Raw genomic sequence first — 23,774 nt, forward strand, 5'->3', positions numbered from 1 at the left:
CAAAAATGTCAATTCTGTCATTATTTGCTCATTCTCTTGTCATTTTAAACCTGTATGGCTTTCCTTCTTCTGCAGAACACAAAAAGAAGATATTTTAAAGAACTGACCATTGACTTGCATTGGTTTTGTTTCCATACAATAGAAGTGAACGGGTACCGCTGTAGTTCGGTTACCAACATTCTTCAAAACATCTTTTGTGTCTTGCAGAAGAAAGAAAGTCATATGGGTTTACAAAGCCAAAAAAATGCGTAAATGACAGAACGTTCATTTTTGGGTGAACTATCCTTTTAATAATGCATGTACTGTACATTTTTAAAGCATGATAAACAAAATGACAAAACACTGTCTGTCAACATTTCTTAGCTCTACTACAAAAGCAAATTCCAGCAATCTGAAGAACAATGACATATAATAGCATTACTGCTCATGCCTAATGACATCATTGTGGTAGCAAGATGCTAAAAAACTTCCTGAATTCAGGCTACTGGCACAGAAAGAAATATATTCTCAAGCATTAGGACACTGCAGTTAAAACACCGGGCCAACGGTTTTACTGCAAGCAGAGCAAAACCCTCGCTGTGTGAGACATCATACAGTTCTAGTGAACACAAGCACCCTCACATGTTCCAGATCACTGAGAACCTCTGAGAACTCCGACTCCTCATCACACATCTCAGAAACAGAGCCATCCTGTGTGACAGACAAAACTCTTTCATCCCTTAGAGACTAATTTAAGACTAACTATACTGTAAAAAAAATACTGTATGTTGTCTAGTTATCTATTCATAGCTGTTAGTGATAGTGAGAAAGATTTAGCTAAGAAACTGTTTCCCAACATCAATTCATTTTAAAAGACAGACTAAATGACTACGGGATCCTTAATTTAATGAGACCCATTTAAAGGCTGACCTCCTGGACCTACTTCCTGTCTCTGACAGGATATGCATTTGTCTCTGATGTGCTCATGAGAAGAACTGTGATTACTTTGCAGATTCTGCGACAGTGTTTGCTATTATAGCTCAATCTGCAGGTTATAAACACATTTACAAAATAACCCAACACATACCTAAAACAAAAATGTGCATACCGTACATATCTAATCAGTAAACAAAGGAAGTGACATTGTAAATACCTGTTCAACCTCTCCCAGTGTGATTGGCTGCGTCTGGTAGCGTGTGTTATTCCTGCGTGCCCGAGTGTCACTCCTAGCCCGAGGGGCGTGGCTGGACGGCTGTGCCAGGCGATTAAAGAGTGCCATCTTCTCTGCCAGTGTAAGCGTGGAAAGGTCTGGCTCCTCCTTGCCATCCTCCTCAGGAAACGCGTGCCGAGCTAGATCCATCTCCACGGCCTCTTGAGCCAGCCGAAATTCTCTGGCCTGCTCCCTCACCATTGAGCTCTGCTGAGATGATGCCTGCAGACTGTGGGACAGATCCTTATTTTGTTTGCTAAAGATATTCTGTTTAAAGTCAACTCCATTATTTTGGACTCATATGATGATGTAATCTGTTCGAATCATTAAAAATTAGACATTTTTAAAAAAATGTGATGCATGCATGCTTTGAACATTTAAGCCCCCGTGAATTATGTCAAAATCTGAGTGAAGCTATGCGGAGTAACCGCCAAATAAATTGGCAAAAACATAACATAGCAATTTATTTATTCGGATCAATGAATAAATGGCCGTGTTAGACATTTTTAAAGGTAATCTAGGCAGATATCTCTATAAAAATCATCGGAGTGTGTGCAGACAAACATGTCATGCTGTGAATATGCTATAAAATTCTCCACCTTAATTGCAGAAGAAAATACGTGACTTGATAATGCCACAAGAGGGTGCTGTTTCTTCAGTTAAAGAAATTTTAGATCTAAATTTCAACTCATCCTTGTTTAACTTTTCTAAACAACATCTATCTTTATTTTATTCACAGTCTATCAAAAAAGTATGGTTTACATAATTCACACATGAGAGAATTTTTTTTAATGACATGCACATCTGTGGACATATACATGCTCTCAGTACAGCAACTGACAAACATTAGTATTGATTGGAGTGACCATGCCCGTCTTACACACACACACATAGGCTCATGTGAGTGTTTATATACAGTACAGTATGTCTGATCCGGGGTACCTGTATTTGGTCACAGAGCTGTTGATTAAAGTGGGACTAGGAACACGTGCTACAGAGGTTCGCACAGTCTCGGACTGTGACAAATGGCCAGGGACACTTTAAACCACACAGAGGCCAAGAGAGAGGAGGAGAGAAAAGGAAAAGAACATGGAAATTAAATGAGAACTGAAGAACAAATAACTACATACAACAGAAAAGGACATGACAGACAATGATAGGAATAAACCTTGAGAAGAAAAATGTACAATGTCTTGTCGTCCCAGTCATTTTTTATGTGTAAAATGTTGTGCATACTGTATGGTTGTTGGTATACCAGTTTGGCAAAACTTTCATTTGCTCATGTTAACTGTAGATGTTACACCTCGTATTTTTCGAACACACAATAGAATAAACAGATTGGGAAAAATGTTTTGTTCTCCAGCTAAAAGCTGCTGCATTTCATTTAAAGAACAGACTCGAATAAAACTGTACACTTACGTAGCAGCAATGACCACCTCCTCTGATGTCACAGGCTGGGTGCGTGAACGATCCTGACCTCTCCTCAGCCTCCGTTCCACGCCAGGGTTACGACTCCATGACTTCAGAACTGAACCATCTGAACTCTTCTCTAGCTCCTAAGACACATCGAGATGGGTAAAATTAAATATTGAAATAAATACAGAAATAATGTAAAAAGCAGATTAAACATGAATGAAATATTTTTTTTATATATTTATGGTATTATGGTAGCTTTTATGTGAGATATGAGAGTGCCTTGTTTTTATTTATATTTGCTTTGTATAATTTGTTTAGTGAAATTGCTTGTTTCTATTTTTGTTTTTATCTGATTGTTTTTATCTTGTTGTTATTGATTTCTAGTATATGTTGAATTTTTGTCCCTCTATTTTTACTTCTGTAAAGCGCTTTGAGATGCTACTTTTAAAGTCGCTATATAAAATAAAGTTATTATATTTAAGGAATGCAGTATTTGTGTACAGTGTGAGTTTTGTGCAAAAGCTAAAAGCTGCTCACTTGGGAAACATTTTAAGGCGTGGGTAAAATTATTCTAAACAGCACATAGATCCAAGCTATACCTAAGTTTAGCCTAAATCTATAATGCACTGCATCAAGGTTGGTGAATAATTTCACCAAAAAATGCAAAGCGACATGTTCATGAACTAGCATATTTTATTAATCTAGCATAATAAAAACAATATTGCCCCACCTAAATGATCAATGGCCCATCTAATGTGTGTGTTATCTGTTGTGCTTATTACAGTATCATTTCGTAAGCTTAGCAGACCCTGCTGGAATCGACAAAACTGAGTCGTGATATGTTTTGACATTGGCCTGGCATGTGCGTCAAATCAGTCACTTTCAGTGGTTTGATTTGGGTTAGGATGCAGACAGTGAAGCAGCTCGCTAAAAGGTTTTGGAACAGGCGCAGACACACTCAGGCTCCTCGTACCCTGAAGAGAGAGCGCTTGGCAGCCACACTCAGCTTTGCTTTCTCATCCAGCTTCTCCTCATCCACTGGAAAAACACAGAAAAATGAGGAAATGAATGACTCAGAAGTGTTTTCATGAGAACAATGTGTTGAAACCCAATGACTTCAGAAGGAAACATGTGAAACGCTGAACACATGGTAAAACATTTCACAAGCTACTTTGAGCACTTTGTAAACACCGTTTTAAAAGGTGCGATATAAATTAAGCTTTTTTCTGCTCAATTTTAGACAAATTCCTCGTGTCAACAAGCATTAAAATGTTCAAATTACACAGAACTAGAAAAGCAAAGCAGTACTAGCTTATATAAAGGATCCAGATGTGCTACAAGGCAGTTCCAATTTGATGAAGTTTAAACAATCCGAACCTTATCAGCTCGACTTTTCCAAAAATATATATGCTAAGGAGGGGGCAACTTAGACATTTATAAAAGTAGAGGGAACAATACTGCTTAGTTATAATGGCTGCTATACTTTTTTAACACGGTCTTAATTGATTTTAGAAATTAACATTAATGAATAAAGAAATAAAAACAAAATAAAAATGGGGCAAAGAATAATGAAAAAATAAATAAAATGAATAATACGACACAGATCAAATACCTATTTTCTGTGTAACTTGGTTTAACATGCATTTTGACATAATCCTTTTCAGGTTTTCCCTTAAAGGGGTCATATGGTGCGAACATGTGTTTTTCTGTGTCTTTGGAGTGTTATAAGTTGCCCATGCATGTATTAAACACGTAAAATTGCAAAAATTAAAGTGTCGGAACAAAAGATGCATTCTATCTAAAAGCGAATGCTCACCCAGACCTGCCTGAAACGCCTCGTGTAACCACACCCCCACAAATCTATGTCAGTTCATGGTATGAGTTGACTAAGACCGCCCAAATGTATACACAAGTATGGTGACGTACCTGTCAGTACAATTGCTTTGTACCTGATGTTCCAAATATGGTAAGAGGCGTTACAAATCCGTCACACGCTTGCAGTATTCAACCAATCACTACGCACTGGTTAACTGGCCAATCATAGCAAACCTCGCTTTTTAGAGCGATGAGCTTTGTAAAAAATCTGCGCGTTTCAGAGAGGCGGGACAAAGAGGAGATACAAACATGCAAGGTATGTGGAAAATACAGCGTTTTTGAACCTTAAATCGTGTATACATATTGCATTACAAATATTCGTTTTAGCCGTGTCATATGACCCCTTTAAAAATATATGGAAGTTTCCAAAGTCAAGCAATACACCTGTAAACATCTTTCAAAATGAATGTCTTTCTTTTTCCTAGTTCAAAACATTTCCTAGCTCAGAGCCAAATTGATATGATTCATAATAATACACTTAATTGTGAAAAGAGAAACTATTTATGAATTATGGGTGGTATGACACTCCTGTGCAAACGCACAACACAAGTTTTAATTTTGCTTTCATGTTACATAACATCGTCCCCTCCCCATTCTTTATGAACAATGAAAAATCCTGTTAGAAAAGTTCCTGTTCATAATGAATCTAAATCAGCATCTAAAGAGCTAAATCAAACCGAATTAAACAATATCGTGCTACAGAACAGCAACTTTCCATTTTAAAATACAATAACAAAGACATGGTACATTAGAGCTTGATTCGATTAAGAACTGCTTTTTTATGTATATAAAAGATTTGAGACTTACCCTCCAGGCTTGGCGGTTCAGGGGTTAGACAAGACCTGTAGGGAACAAAAGTTTAAAACTTAGTAAACAGTTACAATTAAGGTACAGATCGAGAAAATAACATCAACCATCCGATAGCGTAAATGCACAAAGCAGAGTATTTAGCAACATGAAGAGAACAAAGAGGAAATCTGGAAAATACACAAAGCAGCAGGATTACTTGGTTGGTAAGCGCAGGAAAGAACTGTTTAATCCACAGCGTTAGAATTAAGACAAAACAAAGAACGTTTCATTGAAAAAACTGACCAAACCTTTACATTAGAATCGACTACACATAAAAACTGTGTAAAAAAAGTCAAGACGGGAATTGCTAACAAATTGATGGTTAAGGAATTAAAGTGCAGTTAGAATAGAGTCCTCAGAGGAGTCACTCACAAATGATTCTACGTTATCACCATGTTAAACAAAACCATTCAATATGTGAAGTTAATTTGAAGCTGCACTCCAAGCTAAAACTCACTGTCGTGCATAAATCTACCCATAAAGCCTACCGGTCCAACCATTCACGTTCAGTTGTTGTGATCGGCTGAGTTCTAAATCTCTCAGATGTCTTTCTAGTCTCAGCAGCACATATATATCTCATAGGGCGATGAGATGACCGATCTCCGCCTCTCTTAATTCTCCAGGGGACGTCTGTAACTGCAGGTGGTCCTTTTGCCCTATTATGTCACAAAGTATGAATGAAGCAGGACAGAAATATAAATGACAGATATGAGAGAAAGGATGCTGGATAAACTCATTGTTAAAGCCAAGCTGAGAATGAATTATGTTTGACATCTCATGGTGTGTTATGCGAATTAATGAAACCCCTACAAACATCAAAAAAGTGATTAGGCCAATATTGCTAGGTCCATCCGGAAAGACGAAGTTAACAAGTTAAGCCGAGGAAAGACAGACAGAGAGAGCAAGAAAGGGCACAAGCTGAGCAACATATATCCAAGAGTATGATAACTAAAGGAAAAGATGATTCTTAAAATGTGGTCTTTTCCTTCATTTCATTCTCCAGGAAGCTGGATTGGATAGTTAGATTAACTCATTCCTCCTTCAATGTTAGACGGGTTAGTAAGCCGATACATTACGGTAATGTACCACCACCTACAGTTCGGTTTTCCGGGGGCTTGCAACACTTTTCAGGTAGGTGTGGCGGAGCTGGGCCACTGAAACCTTGGGTTCAGGTAGGAGATCCCCATTGGGAACTTTCTCCTGAGGAGCAGCCTCTCTGATGTGAACCGAGTCCTGGATGGGTTTTTTTTTATGAGAAACAGTCTTCTGGACAATTCCAGCATCACAGTGAGTGAGGGGTTTGGATGAACCTGGCGCCCATCTTCCACTGGAGGACACGGCAGGGGTTTGGGTAGAAGTTTGGAGCAAAGCAGAACTGGATCCTTGCTGATGAAGTGTAGCATCAGTCCTCTTTTGGGACTCTTTAGATTTTGCATACATAGACTCTGCAGCCTGACGTCGGGACATGTGCTCCGTGTAAACTTCCCGTCTTGACCAGTCTCCCCGCATCCCTCTGGGATCTTCTGTAACAAACTCCCTTCCGTGGCCACTAATCCTCAGGTTTGCTTCCATGTTCTCAGTCCATCCACGGCGTGGGTCCTCCGTGCTTTTTTCTTTCCGTCGAATCTCAGAGGGTAAAACAGCCTTCCTGCTGTGGTGGAGACCCACTGCCCTCACATCCTGTTGCCCATCTTTTTTGCATCCTGCTTCTTCGAGCATCTCCTGGCTCTCGTGTTTATGTTTGGATTCACTGCCCATAGAGAAGTAACTCTGGCCCCCCTGATCATGGCGCTCCTCCTGGACTGGATGGGTCTGCTGTTGTTTAGCTGGTGTGTTGGGGAGTGTCAAAGCGTGAGAATGATATAGAGGGTATGACTGGGGAAATTGGGTGTAAGCAGGAGTCTCTGTTGCAGAGCCCAACTTTGGACTTTTGTGAGAAGGCTCGTCGCGGGCCAGTCTCTCCCTAACTCGGATTCTTCAGGAGAAGAGAAAAGGGTTAATGCTTAGAGGAAAGAAGTATTCAATATTTGCTGACACTGCATAAACACAACTGGCAATAAAAACTCTGAACATATGAGCAGTTCTGCCAGAAAGACTTGGGAGGCAAGATGGCGTTGCAACGACATTTATTTAACAGCTGACCAGCTAATGAAAGCAAAAGATAATATGATTAAGTTCATTGGTGTAGGCCCCGCCCGTAGAGGGTCGCAGATTCTTGCACTTCTTGCCTGGAGATGCAGGCAGAGGCGGAGCCTTCCCCTCGGGATGTATGGACAGGGACCGACCTGGTGGTGGTGGGGAGGAGGGGGTTGAATGTCTGCCTCAGTATTTGCAAAGGCACATGTTGAGTAGGGCTGGGCAAAATATCATGCGATTCTTAGTTTCTCAATGACTTACGGTTAAATGCCGCCACATCCGAAAGCCAGAGGGTGCTCTTGCGCAGAAACTCCGAATATGAGAAACAGAAGAAGAACAATTAGTTCCAGGAAATGCCAGTGGTCATATTCCATCGCTGTTCTTCAAACCTTCTCAGGTATTTTCATGATAATAAAGTATATTTATAGTGATGTTTGACGAGTGTTGCTTTTCAAATGTACATTATAAACAACTCAATCTCAAAGTGATTTGAGATCGAGCAGTACTTCCTACTGATCACAGAGCCATAGTTCACGTAAGAGCTGTGCATAGAACATTGAATCGATTTCAGAATCGATTTAGACATGTATAATTAGCGTGAACCGCGATATATATTGCCCAGCCCTAATGTTGAGTAGGTATGGATCTCATACTGTATACTCCAAGTGTTGGGTGATGATAGGCTAGAACTATAGGTAATAAGTGATGCAGCATTTGAGTCTTCCTGGCAGAACTTGCACTAAAGCTTTCATTTCCATAAGGCTTTTCATTGTAGAAGTTTTTTTCCCACTTATGTTTTTGCATTCACTGTAAAAAATCTATGACAGCATGTTAGTTCCACGCAAAAAAAAAACATTACAAGATTAAAGTGAAGTCATAATGCAGATGAAACCAGTATCAATGAGCAAAATTTCACATCAGGCATTTTTCCATAGGAAACCATTATAAGGCAAAAAAAATGTTGTCATCATTTACTCACCCTCTTATCATTTCAAACCTGTATGATTTACTTTCTTCTGCAGAACACAAAAGACATTTTGAAGAATGTTGGTCACCGAACAATGGCAGTACCCATTGACTTCTATTGTATGAACACAAACCAGTGCAAGTACAGCTGTTGTTACCAACATTCTTCAAAACAACTTTGACTTCATTGTTAAAATAATATTACTTTGGTCTCATGGTTACCTTTTTATAATGTGGCACAAACTATTAAGCCCAATGGCCAGTGTTATAATTTAAAGGATTCAGTTGGAGAATCCTACATAAGCAAACCCGTAATGTGAAAAACAGCCTTAACCGGCAGAAGACCTCTCCAAAATCCATTATCATATATTTAGCTAGGGCATCCTATCAACCATCTAATTTCACACAGCACAGCATCTCATTATATGCTAGTGAAAAGAGCACAGAAGAGTCAGGGTGGTTTGCTGCTAAACTTGCTTACTGTGTGATGACTGGATCTTTACTGTACCTTTAGTTCAGATTCAGCAGTAAAGTCAAAGCTCTCAGCAGAGTTCTCAGCAGGAAAAGATTCTCTCATCATAACCAGTTAATGCACTGCCAGTAATTCTTATATGAAAAGAGTGTCTTTTTTAACCAGTTCTAACTACATACAAGGGTTGCATGGGTTGATTTCCCTAAAGTGTGAACATTGTGGCGCTATCAAAACAAGACTGTTGATACCCTAGATGTTTGATCAGCCCGACCAGCCTAATATAGCAACAACGGGTCAGCCAGTGGTGAAAGTGAGAAGCAGGACTGTCTAGTTGTCTGACCAATGGACAAGGACAAGCCTTTTGCAAAAACAAAATATATAATTATATCTTTCAAATCACACAGAACAAAAACCACCATGATGCTTATAGAACTCTATCTTTTTCCTTTATATAATTTCTCTATCCTGTTGTCAGATGTCACTATGTGTAACCTCTTTTTTTTCACCTGTTCACCCATGTTAAAGCTTGATGTCCAGCAGCTGAGCTGGTTTTGAGCTGACTTAACACTTGAAAGCAACACATAAGTAGAGATGCAACGATACTAAATTTCTCCACCAATTCCGATTACATGCCATTACAGATTCTAAAGATTAAATTAATATTTCTTAACCTTCTGAATGTTATTAATTCATATAATGACTATTAATGTTGAACATCAAACTGGTGATGTTTCTTAACGTGTACTATATACAGAGCACAAATTCATTTCATTTTCTCGACTGATAGCCGATAGTGTGGAAAAGTGCTTTTATCGACCAATGCAGATATATCGGTGCAACTCTACATAAAAGAAAGTCCAGCCCTTTTGTACATATGTTTTTTTATTTTTCCTCCACTTCCTCTAGCTGTTCAAAGCTGCTTCCTCTGACCCAAGTCCTCCAGAGACTTGCAGAGACTTGACGGCTGTATTCTTTACACTCAAAATTGAGTTACTGTACATATTTGGCAAAGAAGCACTCCACTGGGCTTTGAACCCCTATCAAGTGAAACCATGTTTTGCACTCTGTAAGAGTCATGTGAACTGTTTTTAACCTTCCCTAAGACTACGTTTACACTGCCACCAAAATCCTTTTTAAATCTGATCTGAGCCACTTCCATATGTGGTCCTAAATCGGATATAGGTCCTATGTTTCGCAATGAGACCTCAGTCTGAACGGTCATATCGGAATTCATGCGACTTCTGCATCATTGTAGATCGACATGCGTCACAATTCTGCGCTGATTTAAATCTTCACGCACCATTCTGTTGACAGAAGTGCACTTTACAGCTTGGTTGCCAAACACTAAGCATCAGATTATAAACATAAGCCCTTGCACTGTCTACACCGCATGATGCGATGCAACAAATGACTATAGAATCCATTATAATAAGACATTTTTCCAGGGATTGATACAAGTGGTATGACAAGTGGCTGGAAGGAAGCAGTTAAAAAAATAAGAGCTTGGTGACAAAATCAGCCAAAATGAAAGAAATTGCAAAGCATCCTCATTCCTCAAACTTTCCCTATACTCCCTATACTTTATACCAGTGGTTTCCAACCTTTTTTCCTTGGGCCCAATAAAACCTAAATTTACGTAGGTTTTGTCATAGCGTCTAAACGTTTTCCTTTATTTCTGACGAAGAATCACCGTATTTACGTTTCTCTGCTATTTTTCCTTTTGTTTAATTATTATGTTAACACAAATGTTGACGCCTGACAGAGGACGTTTCTCATGTGAGTCTCATAGCGAGCACAGCCAAAGACAGTGCTTCCGGCTACCGCGAAGCCCCGTGTGAATGTCTGCCGATGGAGCCGGAAAAATTGAAATAATTATTTTATACAAGATATAACTATTTTTGATTGCATTATCTTGGCATTGTAAGCACATAATTGTTTAAAACATACAAAAATATTTTTATTTAAAATGATTAGTGGAACATTTATGCAGCTTTATTTAACCTCAAAGCATATCAGCTCCCACGCCCTCATGTGAACTCTGGTGCCCCCCTAAGCGGGTCGCAGACCCCAGGTTGGGAACCACTGCTTTATACAGCGACTGTGGCAGGAATTACAGATAACAATCCCATACAGTAAACAAACCACTAGACTAGAGTCTGGGGGGGTTTATAAGAAAAGTAAAAGAGACAACCGATGCAAAATGGGAACACAATTTGCCTGTGAAATGAGTTCCAGAAAACTTGGCTCTTATGTTTTGCATGACTAATGAAGTTATCACACTCTCCATTTGGCATATTGAGCAAATGCATGCCCAATGAACTCCGTTTACATTCTTGTCAAGTTTAGTGACTCATACTGTAGCTCAACATTTTTCTCTTCCAGCACAGTATCTAAACTTAAACGAGTAACACTTGTTTTCACAGAGTACTTAAATGCAACACTTGTATGATAATAACTGTAATAGTAAAAGCTCTCTCTCAAAAACACATCTCACTGGACTGTGACTACGTTTGTATATTAGCAAGAAATGGGTATTGAAAGGTTCAAATATAAATTATCAAACACACAGAATTTGTTAACAGTGTGGGATGGGATGGGTGATAGAAATGTGCAAGGATGGCCTTTTTTTGTTACTGTGATGATGGGCCCAACTCAAAACCACACCCTCAGCCCCTTTACCTTACTGGTTCAAAACAACATGAAACTTTTTTTTCATCCAAACCCCTGAAATGGTGTTTGTTGGAATTTGAGTTTGGACCAGTTTGAATTAGCCTTGTTAAAATTAAAATGAGTGGCTAGGATTGATTTGAGACTCCAGAACAGGAGTGAAGTTGATTGGAGATCGGGTTATGAGGTTAGGTGGGACCACCGTTAGGTGAAACACACCCATACACTCCCAAAGGTACCTGGAAGGCCAGTTGATCAGAGAGAGGGTGTCTCCTTCTGAATCAGTCTGAAGAGACCATTGGTTGGTTGACTGGCTACGGGAGCTAAATATTTTCAGAAACACACCCCAAAAAAATCAAAACCGGTTGAGTGTGTCCAGAGAAAAAAAGCAGGAAAGGGGAAAAATCTGCACATACAAACAGAAACGACTTGATGTAAAACTGGGCCAAATTATGCAAATGAAGCTCATCCTTCTGGGGATTGGAGTTTAAAGGCCATGTCCTCAACTGTTCACAGTAACAAACAAATCAAGATTTATACTGACATTATGGATGTGCAAGGGGTATTTCCTGAATATCATTTTTTATGATCATTTAATATTATTTCTGGCTTGGTTTGTGGACCTTGGTGTTAGGAATTTTAATTCCACTGGATTCCTTTGAAATTAAATTGCTTGCCAAATTAAGCAACAACGTGTCTCAACAGAGCCATGATCCACGCCATAAAGAAACCGCTGCCAAAAAGGACAGTAAAGCTCAAGCCTAATGACAAATGTGTCACACAAAACAGCCCAACCATCTTTAGGGAGAAATACTCCTAACAGTACATGAGCCAAATTCATTTTCTTTTGTGGAAAATACCTGTGAAAGAAAAATTCAGGGAGAAAAAGACAAATCATTTCCAAGAGATAAAGAAAGACAATGAGCAAGGAAAATTAGAGTATAATAAAATGGTTGGTTACAACACCTTGATGCTGATTGGTCAATCGCTGTATTTGATTAACATTAGACCTACGCAACTAAAACCTCTTCACACAATTTGCCAAACATACACTACTTTCTGCCTCGTGTACCTTACTCGTGAAATGATATATACAGATAGTGATGATGAGCGGACTCACCCTTGTCTGTTGAGGATATTATGGGCCTGTTGCTCAATAAACATGTCCCCGGGAGATGCTCCCTGTTTGGGAGATGGCACTGTGGCCTTTCTGCCTGTGACGGGTGAGCCGGGAACCCCCATGACCCCCGGTTGCCTCCCTGGAACTTTGGCGGACCCCGACACGTCCATATATGCTGCAGATGCGTCAGGTGTAACCCCACCACCTCTGTGCAATCTATCTCTCTCCTGTGCCCTTCTTTGATTCTCTAGATTCATCAACCTTTCACGTTCAGAGAGAGAGTCTTTACGCTCCCGGCTATACTCGGGATATGTACGGATATGTGAGCTCATCTTATCTTCAAGAGGCCAAGGTGTGAAAGCATAATGCTCTGCACCCTCTCCTCCTTCTGGCTTCATTCTGCGTTGACGGTCTTCCCTGTCGGGCTCTCTGGAATTTCTGGAGTAGCAAGTGGAGTAGTCTGTGTCCGTCTCCTGATCCAGAGAGATACCGTAGCGCTCGGCTAGCTGGCGGCGACGTTCCGCTTTGTAGCGGGCGATCCGTTCGGCTTTAGTGTCCAGCTCTGCCACACGAGCGGAATCTGTGCTGTAGGCAGACTCGGAGAGGGTGGCGTGGGTGCTGGATTGAACCTCTGTGTTGTGCATTTTTGAGTAGTTGGGGTCATTTTTGCCATAGTGTTGAAGGGAAACTGCAATGAGAGTAAGAAAAAACTAAAAATAAGCATTTTATTATTGTTTTAATTTTCATTAGGAAAGTCAACAAATTTAACTGACCTGCACAGGGGTCGCAGGTATCTGCCGCACGGGTATATCTTGGAGTGTCCTCCTCTAGCAGCCGATTGGTCACCAGACCGGCACAACTTGGGAGATTTTGAAGAACTTCACAATCAATACCCTCCAGACGCCTTGAAATTCGCTCTTTCCTAGAAACACGAGCGATACAGGGAAATATAAAACAGGATATTACAAATAAAATAAATGTTAACACGCGTGCAGACAATTTTTTTTTCAGACTGATCTCTTTCTATTGTATTTAATTTTTTCATACCTGTTCATGTCCCAACTCTGACTCGTGCTTACACCCTCAAAACGTTTCCTTAATTCTGAGACTTGAGAAAAAAGGCAGACAAAAGAGCAAATATTTAACAATAAACATTTCATGCATTCCTAATATACTCAAACTTAAAGTATTAATGTGGAGATTTTAGCGGCATCTATCGGTGAGGTCGTGAATTGCAACCAACGGCTCCCTCCACCCCTCCCTTTCAATGCACTATGTGGCTGCACAGAACTAAGATGACGTCGCGTTTTCGCTTCTTTGCCAAAGGACATAACGTAATTTTGAAACACGCTCTGTAGAGCAGTTTGTCCGTTTAGGGCTACTGTAGAAACAACATGGCGAATTCCATTCAAGGGGACCCGCGGTGTGTATAGATAGAAATAGCTCATTCAAAGGTGATAAAAACATAATGCTTCATTATGAAAGGTCTTTATACACCTCTGAAGACATAGTATATGTATATTATATTGCATTTCTGTCAATAGATCCTCCTAAATATTACACACTAGACCTTTAAAGGTAGACAAAGGCAAAGTGTGCACCAGTAAAGCCAAATAAAACATTTTATTTTATAAGACTCACAGCTATTGAAACGATTTGTAAGCATTAGCCAAAAAGACTATAAGCCTGACAAATAGCGGCAAAAAAAGTCCCTTAAGTTTCTTTAAAGGATCCTCCTAATTCCCAAAATTATTTTTGGTAACTGTGTCAGTGTACAGACACATTAGCAATGCTCTTACAGACACACAATTCCTATTACTGTGTGAGTGACAGAAGCCCCAGCACGCTATTTGAAACTAAAGCTTCTTACACTAAGCCTTCAACAAATGACATGAGCAAGGAGCACAACTGACTGTGGGTAGGCTCCTCTTGCGAGAGCTTCTTTTAATCATGTTCACTCATTTTCTGAACTTGCTTAGACACTTTCTTTCATCCAACTGTCCCATTTTGGAGGACAATAAAGCAAAACTACATGCCTAACAACAGGTGGCCATCAGTAGCCCAACCCCCAGGATCCCATGCGTTCAAGACCCATCAAAACAACGTGAGTGAGACAACAAACAGTCTTGGACAGCAGTATAATATGCCTTTGCATCAAGGAATGATAAGCAGAATTATATACCTTCCATTTAACCCCCTATAATGATGTGAATTCAATACATTAATAGCAACAATAAGCAAGAGTCAACCCTCGGTGTAGTGCTAAAGAATTAACATGATTGTTATTAAAGTGATAGTTCGCTAAATAAGAAAATACTGTCATCATTTACTCCCCCTCTTGTCATTTCAAACTTGTATGACTTTCTTTCTTCTGCAGAACACAAAAGAAGATATTTTGAAGAAATTTGGTAACCGAACAGCACTGGCCCCCATTCACTTCTATTGTATGGACACAAAACCAACGCAAGTGAATGGGGTGCAGTTAACAACATTTTTCAAAATATCTTCTTTTGTGTTCTGCGGAAGAAAGAGTCATAGAAGTTTGAAATGACAAAACTGATTAAATGATGACAGATTATTTTGGGGGGTTATTATTTTAAGTGACCATTTAGTTTCCTCCATGGGATTCAATCCACAACCTTCGCATTAAGTTACTTAACCAAACTCTAATACCACTCAATGAGAAATCGGCAGATGTCTATTAATTCCTTAAATTATTAATTAATTCAAGTATATGACCGAACTTCTGGTCTAATGGCTTTAAAAAACTGTCTGAAGTACACAGATGAAATGTTGCACATACATTGCACTTACCTTTGGGTGTATTTGTCAGTAGACTGACATCTAATTCGTTGTTGCTGGTGATTCCCTCGGTCTTATCCTCAAACGAGAACTCTTTGTGGAAGCTGGAAAAATAGTACCAGCTTTTAATGTGTTAATATATTCTACACTTCGCGAATAATGTTGGTTCTATAATAGAAACAAAAAAGGCTTTCCTTCTTCTGCAGAACACAAAAGAAGATCATTTGAAGAATGTTGGTAACCGAACAACGACGGTACCCATTCACTTGCATTGGTTTTGCATCCAATAGAAGTGAATGGGTTCCGTCATTTGAGACAAGACGGTGAGTAAATGATGACAGAATTTTCATTTTGATGTTCTTTAACACAGCATCCATTCATCAATAAAATAATTCAGATCTTGGCATGGATGTAGCAAAATAAAAAAATGTGAGAAGCACTTTGGAATGCTATTTTTCATGACCGGACAAAACATTAATTGTAAGCATAATAACGTCAAAAAATATTTTCACAATATTTTCACAGCCTAGCATAGAATCCAAAAAGCTGGGTGACAAAATATCATGTTTTTCTAAAAGTGAAAGCACATCCCAGTTCTCTGGTGAATAAACAAAAATAAAAAGTGTGACTATCTGGAGGTAAGGCGAAAACTTTAACCATGAAGAGTCAATAAATCATCTACTATAATTTAATGCATCGACCACTACATGCTCCGATTAAATTTGTTTAAGAGATATTAGAGAAGCCAGCTGTAATTCTGTATGTTTTATGTATCTTCAAGGTTTTTCTTATTGAATAAATATATTCAAACAAATCAATCATTACATCATAAAATAAGGATCTTACCTATAAGCTCTCCGCTGTAATTTGGTGTTGCCAACTTTAGTGGCTGTTTCTCCTGTGGAACCTGCGTACACCAAGACAACATAGCATCTTCAGATTACAAATGCTCCTACTGGTGACAGAACGAATCAGCAACACATTTTTTAAAGGCTGTAAACAATTGTATCCATCCCAACATCAACATCGACACACAGGTACATCTGAATGTACAAAGCTGTCTGTGCCGTTTCAATGGTTTTGTTAGTCAAAGTGACCACCATGTAATGGACAAAGTCTGTATCTATGTCTTATCGTCATCACTGTGCCGACACACACGGTTACACTGAGAGACAGACTCCATCAGAATATCATCATTAACAAGAATATGGTTGAATGGATAAGCAAGCAAGCAAGCGAGACCAAAAGAACAAAAACACAAAAGAAAGAAAAAAGATCAAATGAAATTTCATTTGGTTTGTGTTTGTTTAAACACAGGTGATGCCAATTTAACTTCACTCAAGCGATAAATGTAAATGAGACGTCGAAAACTGGTGTTGTAATCCTGTATGGAATCAATTCTCTGAATAAGCACATGGAGATTTGACATCTGAGCCTCACAGTGGGATCGGAGGAGACCATGTGTTTTCACTTCACCCATAGATCAACAGCTTTACCACACCTACACCCACACAAACACACTTTTTCTAACTTTTATAATATTCAAATCTGTTAATCTACAGCAGGGATGGTGGTTCCAATGTCATTACTGTCCTCTCCTTTCAAGAACACAATCTGAGAAGAGAGAGTGAATGAGCCAATTGACAGTGTGTGTTTTGTTACCGGGAGAGTTTTCACAGCTGGAATGAGTATCTGGTAAAAACATTCCTCACTGCATAAAAATCACATGGCCAGAGGACGAGGCGACATCAGCCGGCGGGAGACTGAAAGTTTTGGAAAGAATAAGAAATAAGAATAAGACCCACACACAAACCAAGTGGGTCTTGAGGGAATTTCACCACTTTGCAAAAAAAAACCTTGATAAAAGTTTTTTAGCTCGTCCTAGCACTGACCTTTTAAAGAGTAGTGAATTTACAAAAATGTTTCACATCTGACCACACCTCAAAACAATTGTAACATATAAAAACTATGCAACAGCACAAATGCAACTATGGGAATTAGATTTAGACTTAATTGCAAAACAAACCAATTTGTGTTTTAGCATCTTGACCTTTTCCTAGAAGTAGAAAAATAATCCTCTTTGCATTTTAGTAACCAGCTTCTTTAGGGGCTGAGCTGCTTTTAAAACCACATTGAAAAAGTTCAATCTATTCTGTGCTCTTATTGGCTGCGTTTTTCATTATTCATTCTAAGTCCTTAAAATAGAATTATAGTTCTAGGGGGCCCAGAAACATTCCGTAAAAAAAAAAAATCCTGTAAAATTACACATTTCCCCCATTTTTCTTGCAAAAAAAAACTTTTTGAAATGTGACGTTTTTTGACAATATTTCAAAATTAAACTAAAAAAATCTCATAAAAACATAAATTTTCTGGCAGCTGGGGTGCCAGAAATAGCGTAAAATAAACTAAAAATTCAGTAAAATTACATGTTTTTCCTATGTTTGCAGTATTTTCCTGTAATGTGACGGTTTTTGTCCGTATTTCAATACAGGAAAAATCTGTAAATTCTGTAAATTTACAGGTTTTTGACATTATACAATGAAAAAATGTTTTTTACAGTGTTGCACAATTATATTACAAAAAATCTCATTATTATTATATCTACAAAAAAGAAAAGCATTTAAGCATGCACCTCAAATCAAAAAAAGAAAAAAGAATGTTCATCTTAAGAAACATTTCAGACATGTGACCCAACCCTTTGACTGGTAGTGTACCAAAGGTATACTTCAATCTCATTCCCAGCAGTAAATAAACACTACAGAGAAAAGTTAATGACATGTTTCCTAAAGTCTATAACATCAACACAGAGCCATTACGCAAACACAGTTAGTAATGCAGATAAACTAGATCGATCACTTAAATTACCCTGTGGTGGAATAAGCTCTATCATTATGTGCATGGTCTTGTTTACAGCACCTGCTAACAGACATGCATACAGATTCACGACACATGTGATGCTAGTTGGCCCTGTGCCCTTTAATGCACAGATGTTAATAGGACGCAGTCAAGCGAGGCATTTACAGCACGTCAAAGGGCAAGTATGTTATTCCAGATCCTATAACGCACCGACATACCTCTCTGATCAACAACAAACATCACATTAAAGCTAAATCGCACAACACTAATATTTGTACAGGTTAATTTACAGTTAAACTGCATCACACACCTGTTTTCCACCACTTAACACAGATGACTAAACATGCATGACTGTAGGGTTCAGTCATAGATATATGCCATTAGTTAGAGCTCTTAAAGGTGCGAGAACAGTCCAGGCAAGCTATGGCTTGTCAAGCCATATGATGAGATCACAAAACTAAACGGATTTGCTTTGTAGAGGTTTTGTGGCTTCAAATGCTTGTCATTTGTTTTGCTTGTGAAGGCAAGGTACATTAAGCAATAAAGAACAAGTTGAATGGTACTCAAGAAAAATGCTCAAAAAGCAACCCAAGCAAGAAGTAACGCATAGTTTATTGGTTAGTTTATTAAACACTTAAAGGAAAACGACTTGTTACTAAATGCAGGAAAGAATGGGGCCAAATAAGCCAGCATGTGTTGGTCTTGGCTAATAAAGGATTAGTCTTCAAGTGTAATAAGATTAGCCAGATCACACATGAAGTGTGCCATCATGCATACCTACGCTATCACTCACTTTATGTTGTCCCTGTAGCTCAAGTGGAAGGATGTGGTGCTAGCAATGCCAAAGTTAAAGGTTTGAGTCCAGGGGAACAAATAAAACAATAACTGTATTTTTGGATGCAATATTAGTATTGCACTTTTTGAAAAGCATCAGCAAAATTAAAAAATGTAAATTGAATTTATATAGGGTCAGAATGTCAATGTTAATAAAAAAACTTAAAGACACTCCATACTGCAGTGGAAAGCTATAGTGTACTGATGCACCGACTATGGAGAAAGGGCAAATTAGGTGACCGTAAACCCCATTCATACAGTACATTTACTCATTAACCCATTTCAAAACTTGGTTATCACAGACTATAGTTCCACTCTGAAGCAAGCATTTTAATGAAAATAGTAAATTACAATGAATCTATATGCAACAAAGTATGCCTAAGAGTGCTCTGATGGACAAACACGTACACACACCTGCTATAAATGCGCAAACACGCCATAAAACTAATAAAACACAACTAAACACAGGATAAATGAAAAAGCATGTTCTGTGGCGCAAGTGCACAGACCAAAACAAAGCCATTAAAAGGCAATACACCAGAAGAACTGCACGTCTGGCATAACTCTCTTAAACTGAAAAACATTCGAAAACTAAAACACTTAATCGCTCAGTCCTTTACTCTCCTCTTTCTGCTGTATCTGAGTCAGCGACTGTTCGTCCTGATTAGTTTTGTCCTTGGAGGCACTATCACTATTCCAACTCCTGTCCCATTTACTCACCTTGACACAACTTGACATGGTTGAGATAGTTGGAGATCCAAGGGTTCCGGTACATGTTGACAAAATAATTGCCAGAGAACGAAAAATAGTGACAAAAAAGGAGAGGGAGATTGTGATGTAAAGGAGTAGAGAGAAGAAGGGGGTGTGAAGAAAAAGCAAAAGAGGGAGATAGAAGGAGAGAGAGCCAAGGGAGGGGATTGCAGAAAGACAGCAGTGCCTGAACTGCAAGGTGATGCAGTTAGCTGCAGCGGTCCTGGGACAGCCAGAGAAGGGAGGTGGAGAGAGAGGGAGGCAGAAGCAGCAGCAGGAGCGCAGTGTGGAGAGAGAGAGAGAGAGAGAGAGAGAGAGAGAGAGAAAACAGACTGCATGACCACTGCTCAATGCTAGCAGGGACACTACAATGCTAAAGCTGCAAGGACACTAATCTGATTAAAGTCAAAATGCTGAGGCACAAGAGAGATAAAGAAAAACAGAGACAGACGGACAAAAGGACATAAAGTAGAAAAGTAGAGGGTGTGTGCACTAGCAGCTGCATGGAAGTACGCAGGCTCACTGCTGTGTGTGTGTTCAGAGCAGCTGAAGGGTGAGAAAGTAAGAGAAGATGAGTGCGACAAAGAAACAAGAAATTCCACTCATCTCTGAGCAATGACATACGGTGGAAAAGAAAACGCTCTGCCATGGGGAACATTTGCCAAGATATTGATTTAATAAATTGACTTTTATAGTAGACAAATCTTTATTTTTATGAACTTTTTAGATGTCTTCACATGCTTTTCCCTTTCTGCATGCACAAAATCCACAGATGATATATTTGAACTATCCTGGCACGTGTTAAAAAAACAAGACTCCAACATTTACCACCTTGATTTTCTGTGCAAGATTAGTAATGGGTTTGAAATAAAGACTTGGCACACCTGTTAGCTTCAGGGTTCAAATGGAATATACGTCATATAAAAAATAAATGTCCCCACAACCAGCCTAATTCCAAATTTTTCATGTAATAGTAACCCATCTGAGGCAGAGAGTTGTTGGGCTCAGGCTAAAAAGATAAGATGACAGTGAGAGGAGACAGAGAACAACCATGGTGAAATAATGGATTAAAACATATTAGAGGAGAAATAAAGTTCATGTGCTTTTCTAAAGTTGCCAAAACATATTATATTACAAAAATATCAAAGGAATCTTTAAAATGTGTGATAACCTGAGAAGTCTTATTTTACTTTAAAAAAACATGGTAAAAGATAACCCCCACAAACAGTTCTTTGGAGTTTGGCCAGTTATAACAGGAGAATATAAAACAAATACTTTTACTGTTACAGTTGCAAAAACAGGACTTTCTTCTAAGATCCTACCTTTTGGTGCAAGAAACTATAAAAATGTGGTCATCAGTGGCAACTAAATAAAATGAATAAAGTCACAGAGGCAGAATGAGCAGAACAATGAGAACATGAGAAACAGATGATTATGGAAGTGAACTGGGGAGTCTAACTACACAGTAGTATTCAGAAAACCAGAGCATTCAGGCACTGCTGTACATTTGGAACGGCATTTGCCCTGCACTATTTCTGGCCTTTTATCCTGAGTGCATTTTTCCACTACAATACTTATCATTGCCATGCACACAAACACCCTTAAGTATGACTAGTATACCAAAGACTGAGACCCATCAAAATCAAGAACGCGTCAGTGAGTTTCTCAAGTAGCCTGAGAAATCAGCTGCTGTTGTTCTGGACACAATTACAGAGCTTTGGCACAATCCATAGCATCTGATAAAGCTCAAGTTCTGACACTATCACACATCATGATCAGAAAAATCACAGGCATTCCAGAGACTGAGCTAATATCTAAAATAACCCATCTCACCATCAAGATCCAACGGATGATAAAGAGTTGATATCACAGCTAGGGTTGGGAATCGTTTCAATTTTATCGATTCAGATTCCAATTCTGATTCTGCTTATCGATATCGATTCTTATCGATTCCCAGTTTCGATTCCACAGTTGAAGTAAAACATTTAGATATTAACCTGTATGGTCATTTAGCCTGCTTATAGACTTGTTTGCAAAATATATATATATATATATATATATATATATATTTATGAGCAGAGTTTTGTGTATATTTACACATAGAAACACACCTTTTCTGATTTATTACAATTTGTATAGTTGAACTACATCATGGTTAAACTGCAGTTACTACAATGCAACTATGGTTAATTTGTGATTCCTGTGCTTTAATACAAATTCTATAGCTAAACTATGCTTACTATAGTAAAAAAATATCGATAATTTTCATAAGGGCTTTTATTGAGATATCAGCAGATCATGCAACGCATGTACTTTTCTGAAAATATGCACACAGGAATTGATAAGAGGAATTCAAATTTTAATTTCAAGTATCCGATTCCTATTCCTTTCGATTCCGATCCGATTCCTAGCCTTTCGATTCCGATTCCAAATTGGAATTGATTTTCGATTCCCAACCCTATTCACAGCATGATGAGGGCATCTGCTCTGTCCTTTCATTACACGTACTGTAATCTTCTAATTTCCTGGTTTCTCATATGAAAATAGTACAGAAATGACATCATCCCCCGATCCAAAGCAAACCATCTAATAAGACGCCTTCATAAAAACATGTACATGTACTTTGTAGGTTTTAGAGGTTGATCTGTTGGGCTTGGTTTCACACCCTCTGCACACTACAGTAGTAAATAAAGTGGTAAGTGGTGACAATAAACTCAAACAAACAGAAATAAAGAGAAATTATGAGGCACATTAAGTCAAAGACCATGCCGTGTGTCAAGGCTACAAACTAAGCTTAAATCCAGCTTATGTAAATGTTAGTACAAGAACTGATTCTAGTAATTCAAACTAAAGAGACTTGGACTATTTGTTTTGAAAACATGGTGCGGTTATGTATATACTATTTGGGCCGATGGCTGATAGACATGTTGACCTGGCATCGTGATTCCAACAAATTTTTCACTTTCGTCACGTGACTCTGGCTGCGCGTTGTAAACAAATATGAACAAGGCTAAGAGGCATAAAACCTCGCACTGTACAGATCACACTAGCCTGACTTTATAACTGTGTAGCTCGCGCTGTAGAAAGAGGACGCGCAGTTTGCGCAGACCCACCTGACTTTATAACTCTTAATGAATATAACATCAGAACAAGATACAATCAAGCCTCACTTTATAACTGTGAAGCTCATGCTGTACAGATGCCTGAATTGATAACTGCCCAGCTCACGTTGTATAAAGATGCGTCTCTGCGCAGCTCGTGCCAGACACGCCTCACTTTAAAACGCTGCAGAGCGATGTCCATCGCAATTTCATTGTAGCCATCGATCCGATGCTAATTTGGTAAACATCGCCCAACCCTTGTATATACTAACTTTAAAAAGTGTGCCATGACTTGATGCATTTTAGTTTAAGCATCTACCATTTATCAAATAGTAATGTCAATGCCCTGGAAGATAAAACTAAATTTAATGTCTCTTTGGGATTTAGTGCAGTAAATTATTACCTTAGTTTCCATTAAAAAAAAAATGTATGTTCTCGGATATAAAAAAAGAACTTTTAAAAAAATAGATAGAATTAGAATATCAAAAAAATAGAAATTATTGTACCAATTAACAATGTATTGGTAGTCTAAATATGATTAGTGCAAAACTAACCCAGAGCTGTACTCTCTAGAGAAGGATAACAAACTATATTTCAATTTCAATGTTGTTGACTTGTTTATATAATAAAGCTTGTTCATTCTTTTTTGTTCTTGCCTTATAAACTTGTGAAACGTCTTTTTATTTGCTGGATGTTTCTTGAAAAAGTGCACCTGCACATGATTTTTGAACCTTTTATTGC

General features: G+C 38.6%; 1 protein-coding gene across 21 annotated transcripts in view; it reads right to left on the minus strand.

Moving 5' to 3' along the window:
• The window catches only part of svila (supervillin a), a 43,181-nt gene extending 22,805 nt beyond the window's left edge, over positions 1-20,376 (minus strand). For 5 of the 21 annotated variants that reach the window (XR_008964761.1, XM_057358047.1, XM_057358050.1 and 2 more), the window contains exons 1-15: positions 19,903-20,375; positions 16,339-16,399; positions 15,505-15,596; positions 13,738-13,798; positions 13,464-13,612; positions 12,691-13,378; positions 11,810-11,893; positions 6,426-7,304; positions 5,818-5,985; positions 5,288-5,322; positions 3,579-3,643; positions 2,609-2,745; positions 2,132-2,227; positions 1,133-1,418; positions 622-690 (exon numbers count right to left, since the gene is read on the minus strand). Coding sequence is in view for 20 of the 21 variants with exons in the window: in XM_057358047.1 (XP_057214030.1) it covers positions 622-690; positions 1,133-1,418; positions 2,132-2,227; positions 2,609-2,745; positions 3,579-3,643; positions 5,288-5,322; positions 5,818-5,985; positions 6,426-7,304; positions 11,810-11,893; positions 12,691-13,378; positions 13,464-13,612; positions 13,738-13,798; positions 15,505-15,596; positions 16,339-16,399; positions 19,903-19,957 (2,925 nt within the window). In the remaining variant the exon portion in view is untranslated. Of the gene's footprint in view, positions 1-621; positions 691-1,132; positions 1,419-2,131; positions 2,228-2,608; positions 2,746-3,578; positions 3,644-5,287; positions 5,323-5,817; positions 5,986-6,425; positions 7,305-11,809; positions 11,894-12,690; positions 13,379-13,463; positions 13,613-13,737; positions 13,799-15,504; positions 15,597-16,338; positions 16,400-19,902 lie in introns of all 21 variants that reach the window. The other 16 variants (XM_057358057.1, XM_057358054.1, XM_057358055.1 and 13 more) reach the window with 11 other exon arrangements.
• Positions 20,377-23,774: the final 3,398 nt, after the last annotated feature.

Source organism: Triplophysa rosa, linkage group LG18 (genome assembly GCF_024868665.1).
Source record: "Triplophysa rosa linkage group LG18, Trosa_1v2, whole genome shotgun sequence".
NCBI classification, from domain to species: domain Eukaryota; kingdom Metazoa; phylum Chordata; class Actinopteri; order Cypriniformes; family Nemacheilidae; genus Triplophysa; species Triplophysa rosa.